We start from the raw sequence: 26619 nt of genomic DNA on the forward strand, positions 1-26619 counted from the left end.
CAAGGCCCCTGACAGTACTAGAAGGAAATAAGAGGACAAGAAGTTACTGTAATTTTAGACTTGATAAAATCATTATGAAACTGTCACTTCCAATTAGGTTTGCACTAGAAAACAGCCAGGCCCCAATAAAATAAGGGCTCTGTTACCAGAGTTAAATCTTTAATAAATTTCTCTAATTAGGTGCTACATTTTATACTTACAGCATTTCATCCTTCTCTTTATTTAATTCATGAATGAATACGAGGTTAACCAATGAAGTTTAAATTTGATTATCCTAAGACTTTCAACCTTGTCTTAATTGCTTATTCCATTTTCATTTTTCAGTAATTTTTAAAATAAGATAGCTGACTAATCGCAAAAGCTCTGCTGTGCAGAATGGCAGTGATGCAGTCAGCACTGAGCTGCCTGCTGACAGCGGACACAGCCCACCATGTGACAGCTTGAGACATCTGCTCATCAGCTGTTGTGTCAGCCAAGCTCAGTTTCGGAAACCACAGTTTAGGGCATTACTGTACAATGTAGGTTAGAGGACAACCTATAGTCCACTTGGAAACCACTCTTTGATAAATAAATGCATAGATTTCCTGGGCTGCATCTTACCAGGCCAGCAAAACTGTATCTGCAGAGCTTTACTCTTGTGTACGTGTGTTTTTACTTTTTCATCTATGTGATTTACCTGAAGGTATGCATATACTTGGATGAAGTTGCAAATTGCTTTTCAAAAGACTCTTAAGCACAAGCATAAGCATTAACATTCACAGTTCATCCTTTAGACTAGGTGCTTCAAAAATGCACAGCTACATTTCTTTAAAGGAACAGATGTAAATAATTTGGCCTGATGAATAATTTTATGAAGTTAATTCCAAAATCACACTTTTTTTTGATACTCAGAAACTCATCTTGATTTTTCTTATTATCAGTTTTTTTCTGAGGAGGATTAGAATATCCTCTGGCTTGGGTTTTCCTCTATGGAACTACAACTACCATATTAAAAAAGATACATATAATGCTTATATGCAACAAAGGAAACAGCAAAATTATTATTTTTCACTAATAAATTGCCTCAATTTCTAGTTTATATGGATATATACTGGCTATAAACAATTGCATGAAGCATAAAAATTATACTTCATGAGCTACTGTGCTCTATTGTTCACATTTATTTCTTAGCATATTAGCTTATTTACTTTCCTCTATCTTAACCAGTTGTTTCTTACCTATTTTTTTATCCTTCTTGTTCATAACAAGCTGATGTAGACGTTCCTTTAATTTATTATATTCACGTTCTTTTCTCTTCATATCATGATTATATTGAGTAGCTCGACTTGCAATGATATTTTGTAATTTTTGTACCTGAAAATAGCATTTCCATTGAATGAGTCCCTTTATGATTGATAACCCCAGCTAAAATTTGTAAAGTAAAGAAGTTCTAGCATCCACCTCCTCATAAAATAATTTTAGGATTATGCTTCTCAATGACCACTGGACATCACTTTTTAAAGTATCACTAAGTGATTCACATAAAGTTTTTGTTTTTTAATTCTTAAATTTCCAGAGCTACTAACATCCCAAATTATCTTTTTCTTCCCCTTTTACCCTATATATAGACTCTGCTCCTTTAGAAACCAGAAACTCTTACAGAAGTATTAAAGTGATTAAAACTTCATCTGGGACAAGAATTAATCTGATCATTTGTAGTGACTTCCTTATACTACTGACTTGAATCGCTTTATACCTTATTAATCTGTGACAAATTAACCACAGCACATCCCAGCACATAAACAGGTTTGTTTTTATCTGACCATAAATAGTTCTCAAATTAGAGTAGGTCCAAAGAGCAGAACCTGGTAATAATATTTGCTGAGTGCCTACTATATGCCAGGCCCTACTACTGTTCGAGGTTTTTATCTACTGTGGCTTCTCAGGCAGGCCTTGATTGGACGTGTGTTGTATTCTATACAAACATTTTTAATACTGCTAGAGATGATCATGTGTAACTTAATCCTTACTAAAAATTAACCATATTCTAAACACTGAAGTGGAACCAGCAGGTCAAGTCAAAATTTTCTGTGAAATAACTCAAGGAAATGTGTAAGTGACATTGCAGTTTAATTAAAGTATTTCATTATCCACTAACTACATTACTAAATAGTCAAAATATGACAAAACAAATCTGGCTAAACCACTATAAAGTCATTAAAGAAATGCACTCCATCCCTAAAGTCCTTAATTATAGTTAAAAAAATTTATATAAAATACTGAAAATATATACTGTATTTTTATAGTTATCAGATGGTCAGGGATCAAACTGCAGAACACTGAGAACAAAATGTTTCTTATGTAATTTAAAAAAATAATAATTTCAAATGTATTAAATCTATAGATCCAAATACTAAGTAAACACTTGAACTGAGACTAGAATTGATGTCTTTAACAATCAGAAATAGGATCTTTAAATGTGAATTGCTTTTTTTTTTTTAAAGATTTTATTTATTCATGATAGACAGAGAGAGAGACAGAGAGAGACAGAGACACGGGCAGAGGGAGAAGCAGGCTCCATGCTCGGAGCCCGACGTGGGACTCGATCCCGGGACTCCAGGATCACGCCCTGTGCCAAATGCAGGCGCTGAACTGCTGAGCCACCCAGGGATCCCTGCTTTTTTTTTTTTAAAGCAAGAACTCTTCTGTCCATTTAGTCAAGTAATTAATTGCTTAATTGGATGAGTGATGCCAATATTTAAGATAGAGAAAGAAGAGGGATCCCTGGGTGGCGCAGTGGTTTGGCGCCTGCCTTTGGCCCAGGGCGCGATCCTGGAGACTCGGGATCGAATCCCACATCGGGCTCCCGGTGCATGGAGCCTGCTTCTCCCTCTGCCTGTGTCTCTGCCTCTCTCTTTCTCTCTCTCTCTCTCTCTCTCTGTGACTATCATAAATAAATAAAAATTTAAAAAATTAAAAAAAAAGAAGAGGCATGCCTGATATTAAGTATAGGTATGGCAGGAAATAAAAGATATGCAGTTAAAGCACCCTTGTGCCTGAGAAAAAAATGACAACGCATTTGAGTCCAGGACAGATGGTTGAGGACACTGGTTGTCACAAGCTATGGACCAATGTCCTAAACTCCATGATTTGGGGGGTGGGGAGGAGAGGGAGAGCACCTGACCTCGGTTAAATACGCTGCAATGCTGTATACAGAGGCCTACCACAGCAGTCTGACAAAGGATTGATTAATGTTCTTGTTTCAAAATGGGGCCTGGTCATGTCAAATTAAAAAAAATATATACCACTTAAACTCCATCTTCAGTAACTGACAACTTACCTCATCTTTTTCATTTTTCAGTAGCTGATGCAAATTCCGATTCTTGCACTGTAACTGTCTGTCTCTTTCCTGAAGCCCAATCATTTCTCTCCTGGAGGTTTCCAATTGTTCCTAAAACATCCATATGCAATTGTGACATAGGACTCAGAGCAAATGAATTCTTCAAAGATTAGTAAAAACAACATACACACATAAGGGTTAGCTAAAACTGGAGTTTAATGGCACACAAAACATTTACTTAAAACAATTATTATAAACCAAGACTATAAAGTTATAAATTTAAGTTTAAATATGTTAAATATTTTATTTAAATATTTTATTTTATTAAAATGCCAACATTTTTTATGTATATACAAAAGAGTTTCAAAGTGGATCCCCTGAAAGGCTCTTCACTTATTCCATTGATTCTGTCACTGGACACATTTAAAATTTCCTTTTAGGGCAGCCTTGGTGGCCCAGCGGTTTGGCGCCGCCTTTGGCCCAGGGCCTGATCCTAAGACCCGGGATCGAGTCCTGCGTCAGGTTCCCTGCAAAGAGCCTGCTTCTCTCCCTCTCCCTCTGCCTGTGTCTCTGCCTCTCTCTGTCATGAATAAATAAAATCTTTAATAAAAATAAAATAAAATTTCCTTTTAGTACTTTTTAACACTTCTATAGTATATTCTTCAAGAAAGTACCAAAATAGTATATTCTTCAAGAAAGTATATTCTTCAAGAAAGTACCAAAATCATATGGAGATAAGTCTAAAGAGTATATTCTTCAAGAAAGTACCAAAATCATATGGATATAAGTCTAAAGAGGATGTGTGACCAAGTGGCAACCCTTCAGGTAAAAAGGGTGCAACCAAAGCACGACATTTGTCCTCCTTTGCAAATGGTAACCTCTCAAGATTTTTTTTCAAAAGAGGAATGGCAGGATTGCTGGAATGAGTATAGGAGAAGATGTTCATTTTGAATTCATTCCACACATTTCCTGAGGAAATGTGCCAAGTCTGCATGAGACCACTGGAATATTTTTAAAATCCTTTTATCTTTATAAAATATAAAAGCCACTCAGGTTTTGGCATAAGTAGCCACAAATAACAACTTGCACAATCTCTGTAACAATGGACGTCAAGATGATTTAGGAATTTAGGAAATTTAGGAGTATACCTTGGATAACTCTACAGTTGTCAGAATTTTGGCACCCTCTTTTTCAGCGGGTTGAATACTTCCTGTCATGCCAGACTACTTGGAATGCCTGCACTTAAAGGCACTGGGCCAGTTGATATGTCCCATGTATGTCAAATCAGATGCACTTTGAGTGATTATCAACACTTCACTTGAACTCATCCTCATCCCTGCAAATCTGTATATCACTTATCTCATACCATCATCCTCTGTAAACTTCAGACACAGACCTGGTTGGTATCTTAAATTAATGACTTATTCCCCAAATTCAACTTTTCATAAAATTCTACCCATTTTACCTCCAAAGGTTGCTTCGATTTCACTTTTACCATCTCCACTGGCACTACTGTAGTTGAAGGCCAAAACCTGCTAAGGCCTGCTAACAGCTGTCCTTTCTACCATGCCTTCTGGGGCCCCTACCACCTCTGTCCCAAATACAAATCTACACCTTCCCCATAGTTTCTCCACCTTACTGCCAGGTTGATGTTTACACGATGCCCATGTCTTCCTTTCGCTGATATTCCTTGGTGCCTTTGGGTTTCTGCACGATGCCTCTCACATCCTTGGATGCCAGGGGCCCAGCCTCACCTCTATCACTCTTCATCATAATCATACACTTCAGTCCCTACAGTCTCTCATACCTCTGTGCTTTAAACAGGTTATACACCCTCTGCCTAGAATGTTTTCTCCAAACACTAGTAAATTTCTGTTTACTTCTCAAATCTGAGACCACGTGTTAACTCTGTGATGCCTCCCCTTACTTTCCACACCAAGGACAACTAATGAAGGAAATAGTTATGGTTCAATGTATCTCTTTCCACTAGATTATAATCTTCTTGAGAGCAGGGACTGAGGTTCACTCCTCTGTAAAACCCAGTGTGCCCAGCACACAAATAACAAATTGTGCTCAATGAACTGAATGAATCATATGCTAGATCTAGAGGCTCTTCAAGGACAGATCAGCAACTTTTGCCAATGAACACACATTTCTGTCCAGGGCAAAATATTCTGATTTTGGCCCAGGTCAAACCTGAATTAGATGATTTCCTGGAAAACATTCTATACTCTGGGCTGTCCTAATAAGCAACTACTCCTTAGAGGAAAGGCTAAACAGGCCTGGATTGCCAATATCATTGTGTGATCATTCACTAGCTATTTACACAATACTCAGCCAAGGTTACCCACATATAAAAAGTTTTAAGGCAGAATGATAGCCTTCAAGGGCTTACAACTCTGAGTCAGTCTAATTCATAAGACGTTCCATAGGTCTCTCTGATTAAGATTAAAGTATTATCCAAAGGGACACCTGGGTGGCTCAGTGGTTGAGCATCTGCCTTTGACTCAGGGCGTGGTCCTGAGATCAAGTCCCACATCAGGTTCCTCATAGGGAGCCTGCTTCTCCCTCTGCCTTTGTCTCTGCCTCTCTCTGTGTCTCTCATGAATAAATAAATAAAATCTAAAAAAAAAAAGTATTATCCAAAACTCACAGCCTTTTTATAACCTCAGAGGCCACCACCTACCCCCTCCAGTCTCCGTCAGGAACAATCTCTATCCTTCAGGCACTGTATAAAAACCTAACAATATTAACAAGAAAACACTGTTACCACTTTGCTGTGCTTAGGAGACATGTGGTTAATTGAAATACAGGTTGACATGCAATTTCTACCTTAAGTTTTGCATAGCAGTTCTGCAGATGGTCCATATCACTTCCCAGTTTCAGATTCTGTGTTTCCACATTTTCCTGAGCTAGAAGGTTCTTCCGCTGAAGTACAAGTAGCTCATTCATACAATTTAAAACAGCAACTATATTTAATTCTCTCTTTGTGTCTTTACCTTTGGATTCTTCATATAATGAAGGAAAACCGAAAGTAGTCAATTCCTGGTAGAAGAAAATGTTTTCCTCAAAGTTGGTTACCAGATGACTTAGTATAGAAACAAAAGACAGAAATCTTTTCTCAGAAATAATGAAAACTATCCTGAGTCAAGAAATTATAAATATCCCAAAGGACAAAGAACTGAGAGAACTGGGCTCTTTTTAGTCTCTGTTCTACAACTGCCTGTATCCTGGGGAAGGAACTTAGGTCTCTGCATCAGTAAAATAAGGGAGAGATTCCCAGTGGAGAAGCCCCTAGGGTGAGGTGGAGGCCAATCTACTCCTGACAAAAAAATATCTACCATGTATCTAGACTAGATGATCACAGAGCTCTCTGCATATCTAGTATGTTCTAAGTCCCTGGCCAATATATAACAACATACGTGTGCTTAACAAGTATTTTCCTCATAACTTTGATATGTTCTATTATATAACATGATTTATGCAATTGCTTCTCACAAAATTTTTTTTACCTGATCAAGATACGAAATACTTTGTTCAATATTCTCTTCTGTGCAGAAGGCACTGAAAAAACTGTGCACATTTTTTGATAAAGGTATTGAAGAACATAGCACTTGCTGTGAGTATAAACTTGATGGAGACATCTTTGTTTCTGAGGTATATTGACAGATATTTTTGCTTTCTGGAAGAACAAAAAAGCATTTACTTAAATTTACAAAACATACGGAAAGCCCCCATCAGGAACAATCTCTATCTCCAGGATATCTCCTGAACTATCTCCATTCCCAAAGATTTTGAATTATATAAATATTTTTAAGTATTTTCAAATTAAGACAGGCTGTTTTTCTATGAAAAATACATAAAGTTGACCCCTGAACAACACAGAGGTTAGGGGCAACGACTCATAAGCTGAAAAATCTGTGTATCACTTCTGACCCCCACAAAACTTTACTAATAGCTAGTGTTGAAAAGAAGCCTTGCCAATAACATAAATAGTTCATTAACACATATTTTGTATGTCACATGTATTACATACTGTATTCTTACAATAAAGCAAGCTAGGGAAAAATTAAAATCAGAAGGAAGAGAAAATACATTTACAGTATTGTACTATTGTTATCGAAAAAATGTATAAGTAGACCAACAAGGTTCAAACCCATGTTACTCAAGAGCCAACTGTACTTTTTTTTCAAAAAGATACAAATATACAGTGCCCTTAGTAGGCCTGTTAAGCTACAATATACTACCTTAATTTACAGTATGTCAGACACAAAAATAACAGACAAAAATAAAAGGAATAAATCACAGCAACGTATTGAAGTAGCCAATAAATTTATTTCAAATGCATAAACATTACTCTCAAAAACAGTAACAAACACATCATCCATCAAAGGCACTGAACCCCACTGATTATGGCACAATTCTTAGCTTTCCCAGATAAATTTTCTGAAGATAAAAATTAGATATTTTACAACCATTTGTCTCTCTAGTCACATCTTCAATATTTGTGGTAATTATTTTGTTCCATTTAAATGGAATGTTTAAATGTTCCATTTAAATTCCTTTATAAATACTGCTTTAGTTGAAATTTATTTTAGACCTAGTTACCTGAAGACAGATCTGGATCTGTAACAGTCATCCACTCTCCCATAGCAATCACCAGAGCCAGGGTACCTGAGGAACCAATTCAGCAGTGAAACATTTAGTCCAGCTGCTGTCACTCTTCTTAGGTAGGCATCTCCTTAAAAAGCAAATTGTAGAACAGTAACATTTAACTAAAAATATAAAATCAATGTGTAAAAAGAAGGATTTTACATTTTTTATTTCCATACACTCCCATATAGAACGTGGTACAGCTCAATAATAACCCTGTGTATGTATGTGTATGTGTGGGTCTGTTTAAGGATCAGGAGTAAAGGGTTACCAAGTTCTACCAAGGTATTACTTCTTCATATACAAAGTACATGGTACATGATTTGACTCACAATATAAATCTAAGGTACAGCATTGTACTAAGTAAAAACGACTTCTATATTATATCCTCTAAAATAAAGTACAAGGTATTTATACAGATAAAAAAATCTTGGCTAGCATTCTCAATTTTTCTTTTTACTAACTATATTAGCAAAAAAAAAAAAAAATACTATTCCCAATGTTAGCACAGATGTAGAAAAAATCATACTTCCATACAATGTTCTCCAGAAAGATCACATCAACTTAAACTACTACTAGCAATTTGGCAATATGTATCAAATTTTTAAAATGAAATACATTTCTATCTAGAAATACCACTTTAAATTTTTTATCCTAATAAAATAACAATTTGTGTTTGCTCTGGTAACAGACGAAAATTGGAACAATACAGAGAAGATTAACATGGCCTCTGCACAAGGATGACATGCAAATTCGTGAAGAATTCCATATTTTTGTATGGGGAATTTAGGACAGAAAACAGATGAACACATGGCGAAAAAAGAGAGGCAAACCATTAAACAGACTCTGAACTATAGAGAATAAACAGTTGCTGGAGGAAAGTGGGCAGGGGATGGGCTCAGTGGGTGATGGGCATTAAGGAGGGAACTGTTAGTGATGAATCCCTAAATTCTACAGCAGAAACTAATATTGCACCGTATATTAACTAACTGGAATTTAAATAAAAACTTGAAAAGAAAAAAAATGATTTGTATAAAGATTCATCTACAAGTTGTTCTGGATAACATCAAAAAAACTGGAAATAGCTTATACCCTCCACAGTAGGCGACTGGTTACATAAATGACACATTTATACAACAGAACACCTTTAAACACAAGTATGTAGAATTAGGGGGGTTACCAAATAGAAATGAGTGAAGTGGACTATGTGTAAAAACCTTTCAAATAACCGTTTCACATAACATTTTCAGCCTACCATCCTGTTTCCACTTTTTTATAGGGAAAAATGGAATAAATAAATATTTCTCCATCACAAAAAAATTCAAATGAGATTATAAATGTCAATTGGGGATTTATTTCAAGGTCAGGGATAGAAGGAGGAGTAAAGACTGCAGGCAATCTGGAGAACGTGTGCCACCACTCTGGACAGCTGCTTCTGGGGTACAGTAAATTGTGGCCAAAAGAGAAAGCAGGTCCCAGGCTGCTCTTTCTTTCCATCTTTAAATGGATGTTGAAATTCTGGATTTTTTTTAAATTTATCTATGATAGAGAGAGAGAGAGAGAGAGAGAGAGAGAGAGAGGCAGAGATATAGGCAGAGGGAGAAGCAGGCTCCATGCACCGGGAGCCCGATGTGGGATTCGATCCCGGGTCTCCAGGATCGCGCCCTGGGCCAAAGGCGGGCGCCAAACTGCTGCGCCACCCAGGGATCCCAAATTCTGGATTTTTATACGAAATCTCCCAACTTGTAAACGTTAAAAGCTACTTTAAGAGAAGGGGGCATGGCCGGAACGAGGATGTGAGAGAGCCTCTCTAGAGAGAGGGCTGCACCAGCCACCAAGCTGTCCACTTAAGATCCATGCTCTTGAATGCATGTAAGTTACACTCCTAACATTTTTTAATAAGCCAAATTAAATGTGTCTTTAGGCCAGATCTGGTCTGTGAATCAAGAGTTCACAACCCCTATTCTGAATATTTAAGATGGTGGAGAAATAGTCATAATGTAATACTGAAGTGAGGTGAAAATTTTCATTCACCCAATAGGTTTTTAATTATGCTATTACGTGCCAGGCACACCCTTCTAGGCCCAGGGGAAGACCTGTTCTCAAGTTCACATTCTAATAGGGGTGAAAATAGACAGCTAGGCAATAAATTAGCATAACAGAGAGTGATGAGAACTATAAAGAAAAAACAAAACACAGTAACATGAGAGAGTACTGGAGGGGGTTATCCAAATTCATCAAGGAAGGCTGCATCAAGATGCTGACATTTGAACTGAGACCTAAATGACAGTCAACCACAATATGATCAATGACCAGAGCGCGGCCCAGGTAGAGGAAACCGCAGGTTCAAAGATCCCAGATGGAAATAAACTTGGGAAGTATGAAAACCATAAAGAAGGCCAGTGTGGTACTCAAGGACAGATGGTAGGAAGCTGGATTTTCTCTAAGTTGCAATGAAAAGCTCCTGAAGGAGTTTAGGCAGAAAAGCCAACAGGATCTTCTTTAGGCTTTGAAAAAGATCACTTCAGCTACTCTGCCTTCTGAGTAGATTACAGCTGGGCAACAGTGGGAGGAGGCTGGAAGGTAGCAGGCCGCTGCAATAGTTCAGGCAAGACGACCAGTTTTATACTACAGCTCGAACAGCAGAAGGAGACACAGGTGCATAAATCAGGGATGTGTTCTGGAGAGAGAACCTTCAGGACTTGAAGACAGAACAAAATATGGGCAAAAGAGAAGTCAAGGATGACTCCTAGGTCATAGAGCAGCATACAGCATATACTAACGCAAACGATGCTGTGTGCTGTATTACATGCACATATGTACAGGGGGCTACCCGGTCTGGCACGGGTTTTGCTATTTCTTTACTCATGTGCCTTGGTAAGAGCACCTTGAATTATTCTGCACGTCCCTCTGCCCTTATATGGGTGCCTTCAGCAACAGGATGGCAGAGTAAAGGTTGAGTCTGCACCAACGAAGACACTGATTTTACTTTTCGCTTTCAGAGATAGTAGCCATTACAAAACAGAATGCAAGGGACAATAAATCCATCTACTCTAACCTGGCTCACCTTGGGTAAGTTACTTAACCTTTCCAAGCCCTAGTTTCCTTACTGGTAAAGTGCCACAGTAATGACTCTTACTTCATAGTTTCCCCTGAGGATTAAGTGAGATCATGCACATAAAGAAGTATGCAGCACATGGCCTGGCATATGGGACGCAGGGAATTAATATCAGTTATCTTCATCGTCATCGCCATCATCACCATCATCTGGACACAGATCTGTTTGTTATAAATGACAGGATTCCAAAACCTATAACAGAAGGCACTGTTGCTCTTAATAAAAGTTGAACACCTTAGAAAATGGAGACAGATATCCTCATAAAAACACATTAGGCAGTGGGATTAATTCCTTGTCATTGTTAGGCTGAGGGGAGGGACAAGAGCAGAAGAGAACAGAAATGGGCATTTCCCCAAGCCCTTCTTGTTCCTGTTTTTGTTTGTTTGTTTGTTTTTCAGTAAGACACAACAGGGACACCTGGGTGGCTCAGTGGTTGAGCATCTGCCTTCGGCCCAGGGCGTGATCCTGGGGTCTCAGGATCGAGTCCCACATCGGGCTCCCTGCATGGAGCCTGCTTCTCCTCTGCCTCTGTCTCTGCCTCTTTCTATGTCTCTCATGAATAAATAAATAAAAATCTTAAAAAAAAAAAGAAAGACACAACATTGTCTTAAGTACCTTTTCTCCTCATATAAAAGATCAAATGCCAAAATGTCTACCACACATCCATTCTTTAAAATTGTAATTTCAGTTATTCTTCCTCTGTGAATTTAGCTTTCCAGCGTCTAGAGGTTTAGACAGTGAATTGCTCCCTGCCCCATTAACTAAAATAACAACAAAAAACAAACAAACAAAAACAACTGTGAAATATTCAGATCTAGTTAAACGTTCACAAGGAAAACCAAAACTCCACTTTGAAGCACTATGAAACAAAGAACTTACCAACAGTATATGGTTTCACACAATCTAAAAGTTTCTATGTATTCTCTTCTGTTCAATGATGCACCAAATTATACACTAGGAGGCTTGTGATAAAAGTTATCCAACCAGACTATTAATCAATATTCAAACTGAAACCAGGAGACTAATTCAAGTTATTCTGTTCTAGGTCAACCATAGTCAGATCTCATTGTTGAAGGTTATAAACTAGTTTATAAAGATATTATAATAAATAAACATTAGTTTCAAAAGCAAAATGGTAACAGAAGCATCCATCTCTGCTTTGCATAAACCTAATACTGTCACAAGCTTCAAAAGCAGCCAAGAAGGACTCCATTAAAGATGAGTGCTGGAACACACAATGAAGTTCCCTATTACAGATTAAGCAAGACATAGCAAAGCATTACATATTGGACCATGAGCATCCATGACAAGTCATACAAGAACTTGGTTATAACAAGTGTTATTATAGTTTCATAACAGAAAAGGGGAAAAATCTAACAGTAAATCATATTTTGTTTCAAGTAATCTGTAACCCCCATATCTCTCTCTATACCACTGGTGAGAGAAGTTGTCCAGATTCTAAGACAGGTCAAACTCACAAGTGAATTTAATGAACAAAGCTTGAAGATTAAATAATTTGGCCAATTATTTGGCCAAATAATTTTACCAATGAAGTGAGTAAAACTCACTTCATTCATCCAAGACTGTTGAGGAATAACCTTGAAAAAAAGTAAGAAAAAAATCTATAAAGTAATCTATAAGAGTTCTTCCTTCTAGTCTTTAAATCAGAGAGTCAATAGTTTTACTCCTTCCGGTGGATAACATGTATATGGGCACTTAATAAACTTCCTTGATTCCAAGTATTTTTTAATGTACATTCCAGTAAGTGGGTCTACATAACAGAAAGTTTACTAATTGCAGTAGCACCACAATAATGTCAGTAAAAACATTCCCTTACTATTTCTGAAGAATTACTTTGGCTTCCCTAGTATGTTGCCAAAATAGCATTGCCATATTTCAGGTGTAAAAAAGCAAGGGTACTCTGGTCTTTCCTGGATAAAATGATTATACAGACCTTAAGAATTACCTAAGCACTTTCTAGGTTAGAATCCTGACAGAAAATTAGGAAGTAGTGAGATATCTGAACTTAATATAATTGTACCCTTTCTGAAAAAAGAAGATTTTAACGAGTTTCATAAATCTATCATTCTTTGTGTCAAAGCACTTCTTTCAGATATATTTCTATTACAGACAGAAAACCTGGTCTCAGGGAAGCGAACAGGATTGCCTGAGGCCACATTTCTAATTGGCTGTAAAAGCCTGGACACAAACCTGTCTTCAAAAATGTTTTCACTCCATCACCACGTAACATTTCTACACTATCCATGCAAACCTCTATAGAAAGAGAGTTAAAATAAGAATTAAAAAAAGATTAAAATAAGAATAAAAAAGATTTCCACCAAGTTTCTTTAGAAGAATGAGTTCCATAGTTCACCTGAAATTATTCCACTCAGAGCATACAATCCTTTAAAGAACTTATTTACTACTTAAATTGAAGCATAATTGTAAGCTTCTCTGCTATGCCACAAATAGCATTTTTTTCTCATTAGAAATGCTTTGCTTTGAAAAGGTTTAAATACCTTTCATTCTCATTTCTGAGATCAGTCCCATAGAAAGTTTAATAACTTTCTAAGTTATCTAATAACTAAGATAACTCATCTTACCATTTAACTAAGATAATAATAATATTTAATAACTAAGATAACTCATCTTACCATTTACTATCTAGGGTAAAACATTAAGACAACATCAAAACTAAAAGTTCATAGAGTTTAATAAAAATATTTATGGTTAAGGGTAATTACACCTGCTTGTTTTTGTTTTTTTGTTTTTTTTTTCCTCTCTTCCATCAGAAAAGTTCCTTGGCTGCTTATTGCTCTTCCTTTTAACCAAAAGATTCCGGGGGTTCTCAATATACAATAATCACTTGTAAAATCTGGGAGTGCGCTGTCTCCAAAACGACTTGCAGTTACCCCTGTTACCTGGTATACATACTTTCGGGTGCCTCTGCTCCTTGGCTGTGGGCTGGATTTAGTGGCTAGATTCTAACAAACAGAAACAGCAAGAGGTGATGGGGCTTCCAAATTCAGGTGATGAAAAGGCGGGCTTCCTCTTGGGATCATTTATGACCTTCTGTGTCTTGGATAGCTTTGATATTGTGAGCAGGTTCATGGGAGGCTGATGCGGCAAGGCTAACTCGTCTCCAGCCAACAGCCAGGGAGGAGCTGGAGGCTGCCCAGAGCCGCAGGAGTGAGTTTAGAAGTATTCTCTCCCAGTCAAACCTTGATGACTGCCACCTTGGCCAACACCTTGATCACAATCTAGTGAGAGATCTTGAGCCAGAGGCACCCAGACAAACTGCACCCAGATTCCTGATTGACAGAAACTGGGAAATAAATGTTTGGTGTTTTAAGCTGCGAAGTTATTCAGTAATAGGTAGCTAATACAAGTTTTTAAAAATATATATACGCATTTCTGAGTCCTTTCCATAATTTACATGTCCCTAGCTGGAACATAACTAAAGTGCCATCATACACTACAAGTGCAACAATCAGCTTTCTGGCAATATCGCCCAGGAGTACAATCGCTCCATATTATTACAGGTGGATGCCTCCCCTCACTGGTTGATCAACTTCTACAGGAAGTTATGAACTTTCCTACAAGGTGGGGATCTTCGTGGTATCAAACGGTGCCTGAAACAAAGCAGGTGCTCAAGTAAACGTTTATAAAATGAACTGTGTCCCACATATGGTCCACCCACTTCTAGCCTGCGTGCTCCACCCGTGCTTTCCTCTTTCCCCTAACCCAAAACTAATACTTCTTCAAAGCCCAGAACAACCACCAACATCATCCCCTCCATACAGTTCCTCTTGGTTCTCCATATACTCTCTGATTTGTTTCATCATTCCTAGCTAGACTTTCAGGTATCACATGTTTCACAGTCCTGTAGTTTCTCCACTAATCTTAACAGAATACTCAATAGCTGATGACAAGTCAACATGCTCACTCAAGCAAAGGTGGGTAAAGGAAAACAGCAATGGAGAAGAGGCAAAAGATAGGAGTTCTTTAGAGAAAATCTCTCAAATCTCTAACACATCTAACAACTGAAAGAGAGCTCAGCAGAAACATAAGTAGTATCTTGATTACAAGATTTCCTTCACACAGTACATTTTAAGTGTTCTTTTCAAGTTCACTTGAAATTCAAACTTGAGAAGGCGCAATTGCCTACCTAATCAGAATTCTAAAACTTCAAGTGTCAGAAAAGAATAGCTTTTCATTATACTGGAAAGTAGTAACATTATACCATCTAAGCTTCCAAATATTGCACAGGATTTGTCACAAAGAGCTAACTACTAAAGTCTTGGCTGAAATCTCACAAAGTTAGAGTTACCAAATTGTCAGGCTAAGAAAATAAAATTCTTAAAACTGTCTTTAAATACTAGTCCTATCTTACAAATTCAGTCATAGCAATTAAAAATTGTTATCACCATATTTTAAATACATGTTATTACTCTCAAAAAGCAAATATATTACGATTATTTAAACTAGTACTCCCATCTATTTTTGTTCCAAGGGAGACTAGAGATCTTAATGTCATTATAAATACTCCCACTGCCTTACACAAAACCATTCAGGTGTGCGTCCAGTGTAGAAACTCACTAAATGCAACTTCTTAGAAAAATCTACCTTTTGCAAATTTAAAATCTAAACGAATTCATCTGAGTGGCATAATTTAACAGTATACTTTCCCACAGAAACAAATTCCTCATAACTTAAATGTGAATAAACAACTCACTGGCTGAAACTCAAAATGTGTCATTGTCTTCACCATCTGCCCCCTCTGGTTGAGTCCACGGCTCTGAGGACGGGCACTTGGGGAGCACAGCATGCACAGTGCCAGCCAGCCTCACAGGCCTGAGCCAGACAGGCTGAGCCCACATCCTGACCAAGTCTCTCAGAGCTGGTGTCCTCACCTGGAAGATGACGCCATCTTCTTTGGAGGGTGGTTGTAGGTATTTAATGAGGTAACAGGTGATGAACTGAGCATAGTGTACCATGTAGGTGGGGAACTGATTTAACAAACATGTGCCAGGCGCTGTTTTCAACGCTTTACATATATGATGAAGCCGATCCTCACAACAATCCTACATCATTTCCTTTTTACACATAAGGACATCAAGGCACAGAAAGGCTACCTGCCCCCTCCCCAGACTCTACAACCCATCCTCTTAACCAACACATGCTGCTGCTTCTGTGGATGAGGGGTTCGGGAAGCTGTACTCCTACCACCAACCTTCAATAGCCACCACTCACTAGCCCATTAACTCCAACTGGGCAAAGACTACACAAGATAGTGTGAAGCCACAAATCATGGCAAAATATTTCATGTGTGTCCTTTTGGGTTGAGGGATACAATCTCAGTGAAGCTCCAAGCCAGAATCTGCCATGAGAAAGCCACCCTCTTAGTAGCTCTGGGAGCAGGGAACTACATGCTGTATTTTAAACTTCTTACACACACCCTGGAAGCAACTGCTGCTGCAGTATGAGAAACAGTATGGTGCAACGGTTAAAAGCACAGGATCCAAAGTCAGACCACCTGGTTTCAAACCCCAATTCCACCACCCACCAAGTGGCCCTGAACACAAACCTCTGAACTTCATTTCTCTTGTTTGCAAAAGGAGAGTAAAAAGGAGTCTTTAGCCTCAAAGGATTATAATATGGCTAAGTAACACATTTAATAATCTTACTAAATTTATGCGAGTGCAGGGCTTAACACAGGGTCCTGGGTACATGGAAAGTGTTCCATAAATGTTAGCTATTATTAGATACTTTAGTAACTTGAAAGATTTCATGATATCTTGTTAAAAAAAAAAAGTTGCAGAACAATATCTAACATGATCTTATTTGGTCTTAAAAAAAAAATCCACCCAAACTATAGGAGTATGTACATATAGGTATAAATTCTGCTCTATAAAGACACAAGTTTGTGTAAGAACAGAAAAAAACTAGAAAAAAAAACTTGTGAGAAAAGGGACTTTATCTTTTTCTTTATGTATTTATTTAATTATAACCCTAAACTTGGTAGAAGAGAGGGGAAAGACTGACTTTGATTTATAACTATTAAGATCTTTTCAGAGAAGAATGTTCTTGGGACGCCTGGGTGGTTTAGCGGTTTAGCTTCTGCCTTTGGCTCAGGGTGTGACCCCGGGGTCCTGGGATGGAGTCCCACGTCAGGCTCCCTGCATGGAGCCTGCTTCTCCCTCTGCCTGTGTCTCTGCCTCTCTCTCTCTCTCTCTCTCTGTGTCTCTCATGAATAAGTAAATAAAGTCTTAAAAAAAAAAAAAAAAGACGAAGAATGTTCTTATTCTACCCACCTTCTATGACTCAAGCAACTAACAAGGTGTATTTCTCTCCTTCAGGAGAGCAGCATATGAAGTTACACAGGTACGTACTTATGCCACGCCATCTAATAATTCATTATATGTTGACTTTCTACTGCTAATGTTTTCATCTGTTTTGGTCATGGCTCCCCAAACAAATTATTAGTCGTTTTTATTGTTTGTTTTTTTCAGGGCACTATTACTTCAGGGAAGGTGCACAGGATATTGACAGAGCACTAGACCAGGTGTCAGAGGCTAAAGTTCTTCTATCATCTCCTGAGCAACCCTGAGCTGCTCATTTCTCTCCTTTTCAGTATCCACATCCATAAAATGAGGAGGTTGAACTAGATGATTTTAAAAATATTTTTAGTCTATTACCTGTTTTTTACATTTTTCATGAGACTTAAAATGGAGTAGAGCTATTCATACCAAAATATTTTCTTTACATTTTTATAACAATGTGCAGTCTTGACAACCATTTAGCCAATGAGATTCTACTGAATTCTAACAATAACAATTTATTAATCATAAACAATTTACTAGGAATAATTTAAAGCATTTTACATGTATTAACTCATTTAATCTCACAATAGCCCAAACAGTTATCTGGCCCCATTACAGATGACAAAACTGAGACCCAGAGAGTTTTCTTGCCTGAGGTCACACAGCAAGAATGTGACAAAGCCAAGATTCAAACCCAAGTAGTCCAGCACATTGAACTACTACACCCTACTGTCTTTATTGTAGGAAAGGAGGGAATACACAGTATGTGAGCTGCTTTTCCAACTGAACACACACACAGGTATTCATTTTTTCTACCAAGTCATCTTGAGACAAAATTACAATCAGATAGTAATTATTCCAACTGAGTGATTGGGATATGAAACAGGAGCAGACAAAAAATTAAATGTTCTAGCAATTCAAAAAAATTATTTTTGAAAAATCTAGTGAATATAGACCTCAAATTGTCAGACTTTCACTGAAGTGCCATTCCCTTCTGTTTGTGCTTCCAGGTCACTGTGCATTAACCTCTACAGCACAGGGACACCTGGGTGGTTCAGGTCATGATCTCGAGGTTCCGGGATCAAGTCCCACATCGGGCTTCCTGCAGAGAGCCCGCTTTTCCCTTTGCCTGTGTCTCTGCCTCTCTCTCTGTGTCTCTCATGAATAAATAAATAAAATCTTTAAAAAACAAAACAAAACAACTTTCCAGTGAAGATCTCACTGTAATGAAACTTCTCTCCCACCACCTAAACTGAGTTCCTGGTCTACTTGCCCGGCATCATACAGTTTGTACTCTGCTTTGCCATGAGGTATCATAAATGACCCATCGGAGGATCCAGTAAAACATTTGCTGACAATGAAAATTCTCAAGTCCCACTCCAGCTCTAAAGATTCAGAAACTCAGGGAGTGGGACCCACAAATCAGTGTTTTAACAAAAACGCCCATGGAATTCTGATGCATCAAATTTGAGAACATGGCTATACTCTATAGACTGTGCTTCAGTATAACTTAGTACTCTACTCTGCAGTTTAGAATATGGAATACCAAAAAGGAATTATTACCTAAGGGTGCTACAGCACAGATTTCAGAAATAATGTAAAAGTGTTCCCAATAACTAAATGAGGGTTGAAAATAATAGTCCTAGAGAACGCTTGGCTAAGGCTTACTTAAACCTTGGAGGGTGGAGAGAACCCTCAAAAAAAAAAAAAAAAAAAAAAAAAACCTTTGGCAGGTGAAATTCATACATCCTAGTCACATACTCTACAACCTTGGAAGTTCACTTCTAGGTATAAATCGAAGAGAAACTCTTGCATCTATGTGCCAAGATGCATGAACATAAACAGTGACACTCTTGACAAATGCCAAGTAGCACAAGAGCAAAACCCTGGAAGCATGTAAATGTAAATGTTACATGACTTTGTCAAAGTTAAATTCCCACCCATCAACAAGAGAAGAAATAAACTGGGGCATATATGCAAAACGGAGTATGATGCAGCAATCAGAAAACAGCAGTGACACACAATATAAAGGAAATTTCCAGCAATACTGAGTGGATGAATTTCAACATTATAGTAAGTGAAAAATGTATCAGAAAACAGGGCATGTAACATAGTTTTTAACTGTGTATGTGTTTGGAAAACTCATAGATGCAGTAAAACTATGTTTTAAAAGATACCAAGGGAATGATGGATATAAGATTCAGTAAATAGGAGGTGCCTGGGTGGCTTTGTCAGTTAAGCAACAGACTCTGATTCTGGCTTGGGCCATGATCTTAGTTTAGCGTCATGTGATGGAGCCTGAACACTCTCTCGCTCGCTTGCTCAAACAAATAAAATCTTAAAGAAAAAAAAAAAAAAGGATTCAGTAAACAGTTGCCTCAGGTGAGACAAGAGGGGAAATGGACTGGATGGGCCCATAGGGTCACACAGAGATCATCGTCAAGGTCCTAGCTTTATGTTAGATGGTACTCCGTATTAAAACTAATAGATCAGGATAGCCCCGGTGGTGCAGCGGTTTAGCGTCGCCTGCAGCCTGAGGTGTGATCCTGGAGTCCCACATCGGGCTCCCTGCATGGAGCCTGCTTCTCCCTCTGCCTGTGTCTCTGCCTCTCTCTCTCTCTCGCTCTCTCTGAATAAATAAAATCTTTAAAAAAAACAAATAAATAAAACTAATAGATCAATTATGAGAATGTGTCCTGAGCCAAGCAATATAGCTAATTCTTTGTACCTGAAGTCCTTTATTTTTTATTTTTTTATTTTTTAAATACAGGGGTGCCTGAGTGTCTCAGTCAGTTAAGTGGCTGCCTTTGGCTCAGGTCATGACCTCGGGGTTCTGGGATTGAGGCTTCTCCCTCTGCCTCTGCCCATCTCCCCGACACTCGTGTGTGTGCACATGTGCATGCTCTCTCTTAGAACTTAAAAATATAAATTAAATAAAAAATAAATTAAAAAATATATACATCAAACAATTCTAAAGTCTTCCCAGTCTGGCTATGAGACACTATGAGTCCTGAGTCTGACACCTGCCAAGGCAGGGACTAAACTGTTTTGGGTCACAGAATTTAAAGCCAGTGACTCTCCCCACTTTAAAAGTACAAAAACAAGCAGTTCTGGCTGTAGTTTCAGAGGATCTATGAAGTCATTCAGATCTGCACAGGATCCACAGACAAGGAGGGAAGAACCGTAACTCCTGTACTAATTACAAGAAACGGTGGGAGACACCAATTCTCAGTTGACATGGGTCGTCAGCTATGCCACCCTTACAACAGGCCCAGAGCAGTAGATAGAACACTATTTTATTGATGGAAGAATCTGAGACTCAGAAAGATTTAAGTAACTTGCCCAGTTACAAACCTGAGAGGAAGGAATAAAAATCCAGCTATTTAATAATACGGAAAGAATAAAAACTAGCTATTTTTGGTCCCCAAACCTCACAGATCCTGGCCTCCTCTTGACTTTCAACAAGTATCCCAAGTAAAAGATATAAATTCTGTGGGCTCATCTCCTCATTATAAAATAACAGCTGGGGGATCCCTGGGTGGCTCAGCGGTTTAGCACCTCCTTCGGCCCAGGGTGTGATCCTGGAGACCCGGGATCGAGTCCCACATTGGGCTCCCTGCATGGAGCCTGCTTCTCCCTCTGCCTACATCTCTGCCTCTCTGTCTCTTGTGAATAAATAAATATTTTTTAAAAAATAACAGCTGATGATGGGGTATATTTATTGATGATTTCTAGGATGTCTTCTTGCATTTATAGTCTACATCTTAGGTGTAGGGATATTTCTAAAACTTGGATATGGAATAAAAGAATGTTGAAGGTGCCAACTTTTAGATAGGAAAGTACAGAAAAGCAAATAATCTACTGGACAAAGGACAAACTCAAGAGTTATAACCTAGACTAACTCTCAGATAAAAAGCATATGCAATGGCATTTTGTACTGGCTACTGGCTACTCATTAAACTCTATACATGATTTTAAATTCATATGTAGTGCTGTGATTCCTTCAGAGCAATACTCTTCTATCAACCTTCTCCCACCATGATGTTTCCAAAACACTAAGGTTCCATTTTCAGCAGCCTTGGCACAAAAATATTATACCTAACTAAGGCAACTAATGGTCAGGGCCTGGCTGATGGACTTAGCCAAGACAATGAGAATTGTGAAGGACAAATAAATACTTCAGTAGTTGGGACTGACAAACATGCTGACAAATATACAAAAGGGAGGTATGTTATATTCTCTCATGTAGAAATTAGTCTTTGGTACTAGACAGATTAAGTCTCTTAGATAAAAAGAGAGGAGTAAGATTAATAAAATTGGGTTTGGTTAAGTATGTAATGATAATGAGCTCAGTGTAGAACGTCCTGGGTTTAGAGATGCCCTCATGGGACTTTCAAAAGGGGATAAACTCTAGGGTTTGGAGATCAAAGAAATCACGGCAGCTTTGTGAGTCATTAGCATGTAGGTAGTAGTTGAATTCATAGAGAAAAAAAACGGTAGCAGAAAGAACCCTAAAAAACATCAACATGTAGCAGGTGAGTGAAGGGGACCTGGATATAGGAGATAAAAACTGGGGTGGACTGTAGGAAAGCCAAGGGATAAGAAACTTTAGAGGGGGTGATGAACAGCAGCAAATGCCACGAAAGAACAAGATCTGAAGAGAAAAATATGGTGGATTTGGCAATGACGGACTTTACAACCCTGAAGAGTAAAAATGAAAACTGGATTTTAGAAAAGTAATCAGCAAATAAGGAGACAATAAATAATTTGCTCAAGAAGCGGTTTCACATGTGAGAACAGACTTCTTTAAATGTGGAGAGGCTTTATTAGATGCTCACAGATCCACTAGCAACTCAAGAGTTAATAGAGCAGTGTTAATATTACTGGCTAACTGGCTGTAGTTTAATTTTTATTTAAAAACTTATTTTTAACTTGGAAGACACGTTCTGTCTTTTCTCATCTCAGAATCCTACACTGCTGGAACCTGACTTTTTTTTTTTTAATGGCCCTTAAGACACTTAGATTTTGTACTGCCTTTATAATTTTGTTATTTCTCTTACCACATTGCAAGTTGCTTGAAATTGGAGCGGTAACTTACTTACCTTTGCATCCCTATTCCCCTAATCTTAAATTACTGACTTTGGTGGAAATACCCTTCAAAAAAAAATCAAATATAATTCCCCTGAATAATACCATTTAAAGGTTCCCTAGCACCTACTGGTCAAAGGTCACAGGCCCGTTCTCCAACCTTATCACTAATATACTGTACCTGGCTCCAACAACCAATCCACCGGTACTTCCTCAACAGTATATTGGGCAGAACATGACACCATGCACTTATCAGGTCAATTCCTTTTCTTTCATCAGAACACAGCTGGAATTCTCCTTTCTAAAGCCTTCTCATATTTGCAATTTTCATTTTCTATTTTTGCTCTCTCCCTTACTACACTGTTAATTTCCTAAAAACAAACTCGTCAAGGAACACTCATCTTGTTTCTCTTCAGGCCTGGCAAGCAGCAGCTTGGTAAAGTGTTTATTAAAGCATAATTCGGAACATCTGTTGGTACCATGTATACCATTGACCTGCTATCAAGAGAGTAAAGACTTTAGGTTGTTTTCCATTAGCAATAATGAGGAGCGTACTTCTCTAGTCCATCTCACCTCATTAACTTGTGAATTCAAGATGAGCATGTACCTTCATTACCAGCTAATCATAATCACCATCACCAAAGACACAAAAAAGCCCCTCAGAGTATCAAAAGCCTTTGTCCTGAGCAAATAGTCAAACCAATAAGACATATTCACAATTATTGTAAAAGATACAAAAAAAAATCACTTAAAAAGCTTTGAAATGGCTCCAATTTAAGAATGTGAAGTGAATTAAAACCACACAATTCTCAAGCAGTATCTTTCACTTTTTTATATGTAGGTGCATGCTACACAGAAGACACTCAAATGTCCACCTTAATAAAAACCTGTGTCATATCCAGCTTGTCAAAGAGCGTCTAGGTCAGGTTTTTGGAGAAGCCAAGAATATATTCTCTGTGTTGGCCTTCAGGCTTTTCACAAATCATCTGAACAGTTAACGATGTAGATTCTCATACAGCGCCTCGGCATGTCTGGAAGGGAATGTGCTTTAACAAGTCTTGTCACAAGGCACAATGTGTTAGGAGGAGATCTTCACATTTCATCCTACAATAACAGTCTTTGCAGTCATCTTCAAGCTGCTCTACCCATGTTACTTAATGCCGAGGCTTTTTTTATCTTCATTGTACAGACGGGGAAAGAGAAGGGAAGGAAGGGATAAGACGACCTAGCTGAAGAGGCCCTACAACTCACCCAAAGAGCCTTCATTTTCACCATCAGCTGCTAATTCTTTCAGAGAACCATTCTGTTTGAGGAACTTTCACTCACAGCAAGCAGACCATAGGGCACACTGGCCATTAGCTTTTGCTCCTTTAGTCCGAATGAATAACCTAAACTTCCTAGGCCTTTGAAGGCTGTTATATGTTATATGTGTTATATGATAGCTCTGGGAGAGAGAGGCCTTTGAATGGATTAACTTTTGCTGACTGAATCCAAGTTCATAAATCTACCTTTAACTTCTTCTAAATTTCAAGATACCTTGACTTAAAGTTGAACTCCAAAGGCATTTTGGTCTGTCTCCAGGTCGCTCATTCTTTTCAAATTTCATTCAGTCTCTTAAATGTGTCAAGTCACACCTACCTTTCAGTTCAGGATCAAGGCTACCAGAATTTTCCTCTACCTAAAGAGGAAACCAATCCCTCCAAAGCCACGCAATGTTCCCAGGCATCCATCATTCACAACCAACTCTAGAGACAGACTCTCATCTGTGTTGTTAGGGAAGCCCAGCAATTTCAAACTCCAGGTGGCTTCCACTCTTAACACTTGGGATCCACTCTTGGAGGAGTTCTCCTCCTAATCCCCTCCCCACGATGCTCCCCACCCCCAAAGGGAAATCTCCGTCCTCTCAGATTCCGCAAGAACTACATCGGCGGCAGCATTGCAAGAGGACATTCCGGCAATCACAACCATGCCCCCCCCCCCCCCGCCTTGAAATGCGGGAGCGATCTAAAGACCCTCACGTTACATGTGCTAAGAACAAATTATTTAGCAGGTTCCATTTCCTGGGCCCAAGTGACTTGCAAAACAGGCCCATCAGCAGAGGCTCGAAAGCGGGGACAGGGAGCTCACGATTCGGTTTACCGTTCTTTACCGCAGAGATTCTCCACCAGAACATTTCCACACTTGCCTGCCTTTTAGATGATGTAAGCTCTTCCCCTTGACTTTTAACCAGCTCTCTCTCTCCCCTGCGGCGCCGCGGGCCCCTCCGCAACTCATTCTAGGGGCTGCCCCTCGCCCCTCGCCGCTCGCCCCACCAAGCCCCGCAGCGCACAGCCCGCGCCGGCCTCCCCGCCTCCCCGCCGGGCGCCGGCCGCTCTCCATCCCTCGCAAGGCTCTGGGCTCCGGGTCCCGAGCCGCCACCTACCTCCCGCCGCCGCCTGCAGGCAGGCCGGGGTCAGGGCTCGCCCGCCTCCTCCAACGGCCCCAACGGCCGCGCCGAGCCTCTCGCCCAGCAGCGGGGCGCCGAGCCAGGTGCCGGCGCTCACCTCCGCGCCCGCCCTCGGCTCCCCGCCGGCGCCCGCCCCAGGCCCGCCGGCGCCCCCGCCCCTCTGCGGGCGGCCGCGTCACAATCCCCGTCGCGGGGGCGGGCTCTCACCGTCACGGCCCCCGAGGGCGGCGGGGACGCGGCGCGCTGTCCCAGCCCGGCTCGCGCAGCCCGGGGGCCCGCAGCGCCCGCAGCGCCCGCCCCGCCCCGCCCCGGGCTCCGGCCCCGCCCCCGCCCCCGGCCCGGCTCCGCCCCGCCCCTCGGGCCGCCCCCCGCCGCGGCAGGTCCGCAAGGTTCCCACCCCGCCCCCGCGCCGCCCGCGCCGCAGGCCCCGCCGCCTCCCATTGGCTCCGCCAGTTGCTAGGCGATGAACAACCGCGGCCTGCATTGGCCCCCGGAGTCTCCCCCCACCCCCCCACCCCACCCGCGCTCCAAAAAAACCTAGAGAAAAAGAAATCCTTATCCCCGGGGCCGGAGCGGGATGCGGGCGCAGCTGCGGCTGCGGCACCTGTTACGCCCTGGGATTCACCCGGCAGGGCCCTGCGCCCCGCCCCCTCCTCACGCCCGCAGAGCTGGGGCCCCCGGGCTCCGTGGGGGAGGCGGGTCGTGGTGGCTTTCGGGCGCGCGTTCCGGGCCCCAGTGAACCCCAGCACCCACGACGGAAGCAAAAGTGAAGCTCCCAGCAGACCCACGTGCGCTGGCAAAAGTGGAGAAATACACCGAACATAGGCACCCAGAATTAGGTCAGGCCCAGGGGAAGGGTGGTTCAAGCGTCGGGAATCGTGGATGCAAACAACTCAACCCGCGGAAAGTTACGTGTAAAAAGTAGGGCAAAGAAACGGACCTGGGCAGGAGGCAGCGAGGATACTAACATGGTACTGGTCAGCCGCAAGCTTATGCAGAAATGTCCCACGCCCACTCAGCGAAATATGTGCAGAGAGAATGCTGCACCCGTAGCCGGGGTCAGATCCGCCCCTCCTCTATTCCGCGTCAGCCTAAAATTCTCCAGGGAGGCAAAGGGGCCAGAGAAAGGAAAGGGATCAGATGGTGAAATCGCAGGCACAGGAGCTGAGTTATACACACAGAGATGTGCTTTGATGGATTTTGTTTTTACTGAAGCCAATGAGTTTACTCCGGAGAAATAGGTTTGGTATTTTAAGGAGGCTCCCGAGAGCACTTTGAAACCTAAATAGTATGAGGCAAAAACAAGATATTAACAATGAAGAAAGAACAAGGGAGGAAGTAGTGCTCCCACCTCCCCCGGCCCGGGTTTACACGCACAGACTCCCAATCCTGGATGAAAGATCGGGGCGAGAAAATGAGCACGCCATGGGGACAACTTCAGAGTCCAATGAAATCCTCCCCTCTGCTTTTGGCCTAAGCCACCAGGAGGCCAGCTAGATGCTGATAAGGATAGGTAAATGACAGCCTAGGAGCCAGTTGGGGCCCTTCGTCCTAAAGACGCTAATAGCGCAGGGCTAGTGGGGAGGAAGAAACCCATTAGTACCAATGTTTACCTAACTCCCTAACTTAGGCTACTGATGGGGGCGGAAAGGAGTTACTCGTGCTGCCAGGA

At 40.3% G+C, this 26619-nt stretch overlaps 1 protein-coding gene and 1 pseudogene across 6 annotated transcripts in view; one reads left to right on the forward strand and one right to left on the reverse strand.

Annotated features, from left to right (window-relative positions):
* The window catches only part of SSX2IP (SSX family member 2 interacting protein), a 40703-nt gene extending 15656 nt beyond the window's left edge, over window positions 1–25047 (reverse strand). For 4 of the 6 annotated variants that reach the window (XM_077905238.1, XM_077905237.1, XM_077905236.1 and 1 more), the window contains exons 1-5: window positions 7928–7993; window positions 6832–7001; window positions 6152–6364; window positions 3320–3430; window positions 1218–1353 (exon numbers count right to left, since the gene is read on the reverse strand). In XM_077905238.1, coding sequence (XP_077761364.1) covers window positions 1218–1353; window positions 3320–3430; window positions 6152–6364; window positions 6832–7001; window positions 7928–7970 — 673 coding nt within the window. In that variant the 5' untranslated portion in view covers window positions 7971–7993. Of the gene's footprint in view, window positions 1–1217; window positions 1354–3319; window positions 3431–6151; window positions 6408–6831; window positions 7002–7927; window positions 7994–24923 lie in introns of those variants that run through there. The other 2 variants (XM_077905240.1, XM_077905239.1) reach the window with 2 other exon arrangements.
* On the forward strand, window positions 8647–8747 carry LOC144319880 (U6 spliceosomal RNA; annotated as a pseudogene).
* Window positions 25048–26619: the final 1572 nt, after the last annotated feature.

The sequence above is a fragment of the Canis aureus genome, chromosome 8, assembly GCF_053574225.1.
Source record: "Canis aureus isolate CA01 chromosome 8, VMU_Caureus_v.1.0, whole genome shotgun sequence".
Lineage (NCBI taxonomy): Eukaryota > Metazoa > Chordata > Mammalia > Carnivora > Canidae > Canis > Canis aureus.